At 34.3% G+C, this 8,842-nt stretch overlaps 1 protein-coding gene across 1 annotated transcript; it reads right to left on the bottom strand.

The window, feature by feature from the left end:
* Window positions 1–282: 282 nt before the first annotated feature.
* LOC146904001 (F-box protein At4g22280-like) lies at window positions 283–2,903 on the bottom strand. Its single transcript, XM_085724737.1, has 4 exons — window positions 1,986–2,903; window positions 1,735–1,899; window positions 732–980; window positions 283–300 (listed from the first exon to the last, which is right to left on the bottom strand). The coding sequence occupies exons 1-4, from the start codon at window positions 2,901–2,903 to the stop codon at window positions 283–285; spliced, it is 1,350 nt and encodes a 449-aa protein (XP_085580863.1).
* Between the last annotated feature and the right edge of the window lie 5,939 nt (window positions 2,904–8,842).

Below are 8,842 nucleotides of genomic sequence, written 5' to 3'. Positions count from 1 at the left end.
TATAAGCTTGTAAGAAGAAAAAAAATTCCAACCAACTCTACTTTAGTCATAGTTAATAGTTAGGCCTTGTCAATCCAACTCTAAATAAGCAACAAATAAGCAATAGGGGTATTCTAAATAAACAAATTCCAAAAAGAAAAATATCCAAGGTACTAGGTCAGATTAATAAAGAACGAAAAATATGTTCTATGCAGCAAACCAATTTGGTTGTATAAGTTTTGATAGTTATATCAAAAGTGTCGAGTAGACTTGATTGAATCCTTGAAGACGTCGGCATGAACTTCAAATTGATTTAATATCCTGTAACAAATATAAATAATTAATTGCAAGATTATAAACATAAATATGAATATCTCTATAAACTTGTTCATAATTGGTATGCCTTTCAAACATTACTTTTTGTATTATTTATTTCTTGCTTATTTATTGATTACAAATTAAATATTATAATCATTGGAGTATACTGATAAAAAAATCATATAATCAAAAAATTTATGATAATATAATTTAATTATTGTAAGAATAATAATCCTTTAGTACTCAACCACGGATGTAGAAGTGATCAAGTGAACGAGAAAAAAACGAATGTAGAAGTGTGTGTGGAGCAATAAGCAAGAACAGCTATCACCACCCCACAACATCATACCAACAAAGATTAACATAACAATTTTCTAATTGAAAAAAGTATATAAACTCAGTATTAAAGAAAAGAAAGTGTGTAAACTTCATACCCATACTTGCACGGAAGATTTCTTTGACATCTTGTGAAAATTTCTTTCTACCGATTTATTTGATGTGAAAATCTTTACCTTCTTTAACTTAGTTGAGTGATTAATAATATATCGTGTAAAGTCTAACTCATTTTGTCTTCTTTGAATTCCTTTAAATTCAAATTTAAGGAGATTGTTAAAAAGACATGTTGGAGTTACTGATGGCTCCACCCAGGCTGAGTTTCCAACCTCTTTTGTTTTAAATTTTCTCTGCATGTAAATGATAACAAATATTATTGTTAGAATTTTCAAACTGATATACAAGCATATAGTTTCTTCCTGTATTGTCTATATGGACAAATAAAAAACTAACAAATTATGTGTATGTATTTATATTTGTTCCTTACTAACAAATTATATGAATTAATAAATTTTAGTTATTATTAAAAAATAAGAAGGTTTAACATGGATATTATGTTCTCAAAAAACATGGATATCATTAAAACTACGGAATAGCTTCCCTATACTCTCTACTTGATTTCTTTGCAAAAGGAGAGATTCATTGGTGATATGGGAACTTGGGAGGGGACGATCATTGTATTGCTAAAGGACCCCCTTGATTTTGAGGGAAGCGTATATTTTTCTTTGAGAAAAAGGAGAGGTTACAAAAGGGTTTGTTGTTTGATTTGACACTCGGTTTTGTGGTCAATTTCAGAAACTCATAATGATTTTATCCTCTCTTCAAAATTCCTAGTTGTAGAATAGGTGGTGGGTTTGATCAAAAATCTAAAAAGTATTTGCTTCAAAATACATTATAGATTCAATGAATCTAAAAAGTAGTTTTTTTCTTATAAATATGACCGGAGGAAGTATAGATTAAATATTAATTTATTTGAATCAATTTTTTTGTTTGTCAATTTTATTTGCAAACTCCAGGTATCTTTTCCTAAGTCTTAACATCTTCTGCTAGATTTATTAATATATTTTACCTTTTTAAAAAGATTGTAAAAATAAAATTAAAAGCCTTTATACACACCTCAATGGCAAGATCCTCAAGTTTTGGAGCATTCTGTATAAAGCTAACAAGCATATTCCAACTACAATTCTCAGATATTTCAATCGATAATTTTAATAAATTGTGAAAAGTGAGAAGATGTAGGGCATCAAGATTGTCCTCCATGCTAAGAAGCTGCATGACAAAAAAAAGTGCATATGGGTATCTAAATATGAAACTTATCTTTATAAAAAAAAAATTAAATCCTGATAAAAACTTACATGAATAGCTTCAGATTTGATAGTCAATGATTTGACATTAGAAAGTCCTTTCAATTGTGTATACAAACTGTTAAAATCTGAATACCTAGTAATGTGAAGATCAGCTTCATTAAGATTGGACAAGTTTATAAGCTCATATTTTCTGGGAGTCAATGAAACATCAACAACACAAAGATCTTCAAGTGAAGGGGCATTAATTTGCAGTGGACCAATGTCTATATCAAGAAGAGGCATCTGTAAAAAAAGGTATAATCTCTTCAATGAGTGAAAAGAGACAAAATTGATGGGTTGTGTGAAGAAGTCATGTATAACAAATTCCTCGAGATGTGGACAACAGGATAAAAAATTAGAGAGATCATACTCAATATTATCGTCCATGATAGAATTCCACACGATATATTGGAGATGAAGAATCTTTAGTGACGGAAAATTAGAAGAATAATTGAGTCTTGGTTGAGTTCCGCCTCGCAATTTTAAGACCACGAGTGACTTAGAAATGGAAAGCCTAAGCGGCAATATGGTTGGTTTATTGAGGGACCAACATTCCAATTCAAGTTCATGAACCTTGAAGTCTAATGCTTTTGATACCCACAAGTGTACATCATATGGTTGGCAGCCATATTTACTAAAGAGACGTAGTTTTCTTATATTTTCGGTGCGTTTTAGGAGAGCTGCATATACAGATTGGATTGCTTTGGACGACATTGGGTCTGAAGTTTCTGGTAGTTCAAAGTTAAGGTCGGGGATCTTGGTGCAGATCGACTCCCATCTTGTGGATAGTACACAAGTTTTGTGAGACTCTTTTGTTGATAGGAAAGACAAAATACGAAAAATCAATTCATCTGAGAGATCGCTTAATCTGTCATGCTCTTCATCGCTGCACGCCCGTGTTTTGGGTTTCTTGTTGGCTTCTTCCATAAGTATGCTTCAAAAGAAACAAAAAAGATCATCATCAACCTCAAGGTGACGAATAAAAAATTGGGTAAATACGTATCTGAATGTGCAATGAGTAAGCCGCAATAATCCTTCAATGTATCGAAATTCTAAAATAGTCCCTAAGATTGCACTCTTTTAGTTAAAATAATCTCTAAGGTTAAAATGCTCTACTGTCATGTCAGTCTTTTGATATATTTGCTCTACTGTATGTATCAAGTATGAAAAGTTAATCATATAATCACATGTCCATGTTTGTTACATGTATCAAGTATGAAAATACAAAACCCCCAACGAAAAGATCGATAACAAATAAATAAAGCTACCTATTCATAAACAAAAAAAGATCATCACATTTTTCCTTAAAAAAAAAAAAGGGAAAACGATTATCCCACCATCTGTTTTCAGAATTGCGATAAAACATGCACATATGTTCTAGCCAAATTCAAATTGAATAATAAAAAAAAACAAAACCAGGAACAAAATCAACTAATAATCTTCTGTAATCACAGTTGTAAATCTAAACTACAATACTAATAAGCATGAATCCATGATAAGAGAAGAAGAAAGGTTGGATACCTTGTGAAGGAGAAAGCTGCCGTGCTGAACTAAGTCGCAAGGAAGAGAAATATGAGATTACAGGGAACCGTAGGGTTTTCTACAGATGAACAGTACTTTATTTTTTATAAAATGAACTGCGGGGTTTAAAAAAAAAGGGCTAGATGATGTCATATAATATAGGCAAATTCTATGAAGTGATATATATATATATATATATATATATATATATATATATATATATATATATATATATATATTTTGTTTAATCAAATTCTATGAAAATGATATAATGTTTTTTCTTATAAAATGATATTTTCTAAGATATAAATGTCGATAAATAACACTTTATTTTCTTTTTATTTTTTATTAATCAAACAACCTCGTGGACAGGTGCTTGTGAGCTTAATTTCAGTTGGTAGGGAAAATGCATAATATATGCAAGGACTAGGGTTCAAACCTCGGCCATTACAAAAAAAAAAAACCTCGTGGACAAAAAACAAAAATAAATTCCATGCATATGGCCTTAAAAAAAAAAACTTCATGCATGCATTATGATTCTAATCATTGTTGTTAAATTTCCAATCAGAATACAAAAATCCTAAATTTAGGATGAAAATGGATACCTTTGAACAGGTACTATAGTCTTCATCTCTGTAATATCCCGCCTGACTTAATCGGTATATTACCCGTTGACCGTGTCAGATGAATTTAATTCATGAAAAGTAAGTTAATGGAAATATTTTATGAGATGTCAGCTTTATACGGGAAAAGTATCAGAGTCGTTTTAAACACGCATAAGCCAAGGGTAATATGGTAATTTCATGTGGGAAGGATATTTATTTGGTTTTACCCAAAAATATCTCATTTCCCTTATCCACTTCTCTCTCTTCATTGTTGGAAAACATTTTCCTCTTCCTTCTCTCTATCTCTCACGCCACTCTCCCTCTTCTCCCTCTCCATCAAACCTTCCACATCTTCTTCCTCTCATGGCAAGCTTCTAGTTATGTTTTCTTCATGATCTTTTATGTTATTGGAAGCTTGTATTTTGTTTGATTCCTCAACTTCTCTTCTCCTCCATAAATCTAGGGTTTTGGTAAGTTGGGAATTGAGACATGAAGTTGTTTAAGAAGTGGTTCTTTCATGATCAAGATGATGTTTAGAGGTTGGGTTGAAGAACTAAAGTGTGGATTGTGATTCTTGGAGTTTTGGAATCAAGGAGGCAAGTTAAGGTTTGTTTGATGGTAAGCTTCCAAAACTTGTTCTTTTATGATCACTTGAGATTAAGGAAGTGTGTATTGTGTTTGATTCTTCTCTTTTCTCCTCTTGAAGAAGTGTTTGGAAAACTAGGGTTTGATGTAAGGTGAAGATGGATTCTAAATTGGTACAAGGAATGGTCTCTACATGATCAAGGTAATAATATTAAGTTGAATGGATTGATATTTTTATCCTTCCTCACAAAGAATTCCTTACGATGTTCAGGTTTGATTATGTGTTTTGAGGGTGATGTTAGGATCATGGTTTGGAGCTTGATAAGGAGTCTTGGGTTGCAAGAATAGGATGACAAGTTTGAATGGTATGGGTTAAGAGTGCAAGAGAATCAAGTTAGGGCTTTGATGCTTGGAAGCTTGGAAATGTCTCAAGAAACTTGCTAGGCGTGAGTTTCATAGATAGATTTCCCACCCTTTGGGATTATGTCTAAGCCTTGTTAATTAATATGAATCATATGATATATCTAGGGTTTTCTAGTATAAGTTTAGTTGCCCTTTTTCTTGCCATGCTTGCTAAACATGTTAATACTTGTCATATGAGTGTTTTATATGTATCCTATGATCAAATATGTTTCAAAATACTTAAAGGCACTTGGTTTGAGGTTTTTGGGCTTAAAATACCATTTTTACAAGTTCTGGACTGTCATAACTCGCCACGGCGAGCTATTACTCGCCATGGCGAGCAAAATGACCGTCCTGGTAGGTTGCTCGCAACAAACTCGCAATGGCGAGTGGTGCAACTCGCAATGGCGAGTAAGGACAGCTCGCAATGGCGAGCAAGTGGTACCTCCTGGTGCTGCTTGCTCGTTCTGGCAGTTTTGATGATTTTCGTTCCGGATCTTTTGTGCAGTCTTTTATAAATGTAAACCCCTCAAACCAAGGTCCCAAATGATGATCAATGGAAGCAAGATTCTTAAGTTAAAGAGGCAAGTATTATGTATGTTAGTAAAGCATGGCATACGAGAGAATCATGATATGAATTGGGTAGTAAATTATCCATTAAGCAAGGGAAAACTAGAGCCTCGACATAGTAGTCGAGAACTAGCAGGTTAGCATGAATTCCTAGAATGATAGAAAGCGAAGTATATGATCTTCGCACATGAACAAGATTAGGATAAAACAAACATGTTAAGATGTGGTTTGTTTAGTTAAACACTCCACCAAGATTAAGAATGATCAAGCATGAACAAGTATGTATTTACCGTTAATCGGATCGATTCAAGGATCCGAGGTAAACATGTAAGCATAAATAGGTTTAACCTATCATGATATGTTATGTTATGATTTAAATGAATAAGTGTAGGTGGCATGTCTCTTGCTATCCACATCAGGGGGATACAAGGGGTTCTCATGATGAGAACGATTCAAGCCGTAAGGGACCCGCATGTCACCGAGTAAACAAGACGTAGGTGCTCGTGTCTCTTGTTATCCACGCCAGGGGGATACGGGAGGTTCTCGACCTAAGGGGAACGGTTTAAGCCGCAAGGGACCCGCACGACACCGAGGGAGTCCGATGTACGTACATCGGTCATGTATGGGATTGATCTCGGGGTTACTCCACCCGGGACTATCCGTAAAATGAATCAAGATAATTAATGTTTGTTCAACGCTAACCAAGTATGACCCTAACTATGTTATGTTTATGTAAGAATGAAATTATGTATGATTATGTTTATGAGCAATAGCACAAGATGCTATCAGACAAGTACAAGTCAGGAAATAGAACAAGTAAAGAATGGTATGCCGATGACGATCTTAGGTTCCCCTAATCGTCCGGTTTAGGATTGTGTCATGAATATGTTATGTTAAGTCTTGATGCGTTTACCGTATCATGAGTTAGCGGTCCTAGGATCCCTTGATCGCCATGACACTTATAGGAAGTGAAGCCTATAACAAGTTAAGATAAGATTAAGACGGCTCTAGTATGCACTACCGTCTAAGTATGCAATGTCCCCACACACGTATAATCAACCGTCAGGTTGTAATGTAGACACGTGGTGACCGTAGGTTTCCCCTTGAGGTTGCCTATAGCCTAGGATTTAGGGGAACTCACTGAGACATTATGTCTCATCCCAATCCTTATTTGTTTCAGATAAGCAGGATGTTTATGCATGCTTGTAGCCGGATGGATGTTACTTCAAGGGTTCGTTTGTACCACTGCAGGACGTTAAGGACATCAAGGATGTATTTTTATGTATGGATGAGATGTATTGTATTATTATTTATACGAACAGGACTTGATGTAAATATTATTCATTCGGAATAGTTGTTGTTGTATATTTTAATATATCCAGTACTAAGAATAACGTTCATGCTAAACTTTCTAGATACGTTTAGTATGGGTGTTACAATTGGTATCAGAGCAGGTCGATTCAGACCGTGCCTTGGGTCATTAAATTACAACTAAGGTAGTGGGACCATTGGGTTCCGGGTAAATGTTCTAGTTGTTATTGTTAGTTGAGCCTGATCAACTCAATTTAACATTAGACGATTAGAATGGATGCCTGAGAGCTGAATAGGACCCAGGAGGAATGAAGTATGTGATGAAGAAGTTTGATCGTGCCAAAAGGTGGCCGGTGAACTAAGCAAGTAGAAGTGTGAATCCTCCGGGAATGTAAGATATGTTAAGAAGAAACGTTCCGACAATGTCGGGTAAGATGTTAGCAATACTTCGTGTACCCGTAAGTGAAGAAGTTGGATATACATATCTAATCATGACTGAAAGATTCGGTAAAGGTTGTTGTTGGAATGGGTTTATGATATTCTGGAATGTCAGAATAAGATTACAAGGTAGTGAGAGGTCGACATGTGTTGATGGAGTCAGCAGGTTCTCAGGAATAGCAATATGTAAATGAAGTTAAGGATTCAAGAGAAAGATTTATGTTATCAGGATTAAGGCATTGATTTCCGACGTGCCAAGAATTGTATCGAAAAAGATTGAGGATTGCCATGCATATGTTATAAAGTATTTCACGATGATAGGAATAAATGATGTGCATTGGATACTTGAGAATAAGAATTTCATGCAAAGAATGTTTTTGAAAAATAGAGTTGGAGAAGCTCACCAATAGCAAGCCTGGGACGAAACTTTCCGTTTTTTTTTTATGAAACCTACCAGGTTGTTCTATGGTTTGCAATGACTATTGGGGAGATGTCTTCACAATAATCTTTTATGTGACAAAAATATTCTATGACCTCAAGTAACGAATGCATATCATATTCTGAGATTTTAAAGGAAAAGACATGGCAACCATCAACGAAATCAATACGGTTTAAGGTAGCTTTGGAGGTTAATGTGTCAAGAGTATAAATTTTCGGCGTTTAGAAGGAAAGTCGTCGATGTTCATGCATGAGGTATGAAGTAAAAAGTTAAAGCGGTGCAAAGTTATGAGAAATCACAAGGTCCACGGATTATGTGGAATTAAGACGTATCACTCAAACCTATGTTTTGCTTAATTAACTTGCTAAGGCTCATTATGAAGTTGAACTATAAAGTTTAAAGTATTTTTAAAAGATTTACACGTATGGGTGATTGAGTTTGATATTTTGAAAATTCACAAGATTTTCTAGGAACCGGTTTACTACGACATTCGTAGAGCGATCTAGACTCATTAGAATCTAGATTTGATGACACATATGTGTTATCAACTCGTTCTATGATTTTAGAGTAACAACCGGGGCCAAAACTCAGTATTTGTATATAGTAGAAAATCACCAACGTCAATGACCCGTGCGCTAGTTTACGAAGTTTTCTTTAAAAGAAAAATTAACGAGCAAGCATTGGTATGATTAAGCAAAATATAGTATGCGAGAATGCAAATGTTAAATGTTTAAGAAAGATATGTTCAAGTACAAGACTAGTTTGTCAAAGACATTTGGGTTTACTTAGAAACAAGTTCAAGTGTGATATGTATGGTAAATGCAACCAGCAGGAACGTAAGGTTTACCCCCAAGTTAAGTATTATGAACATAAGATAAGTTATCAAGAGTTTGAATTTTCAAGACAAGTGTAAGGTTGTGATGTTGGTTGCAACATGGCAGATCTTGAGAATAGTTCGAGAAGTAAGTATTCAAATGGTAGTCAGGAATGTGAAG

This window comes from Medicago sativa, chromosome 7, assembly GCF_051527215.1.
Source record: "Medicago sativa cultivar Bolivia chromosome 7, Bolivia_mono, whole genome shotgun sequence".
Taxonomy (NCBI): domain Eukaryota; kingdom Viridiplantae; phylum Streptophyta; class Magnoliopsida; order Fabales; family Fabaceae; genus Medicago; species Medicago sativa.
Note: the sequence above shows the minus strand (reverse complement) of the source record. Positions and strands in the feature narration are given on the sequence as shown.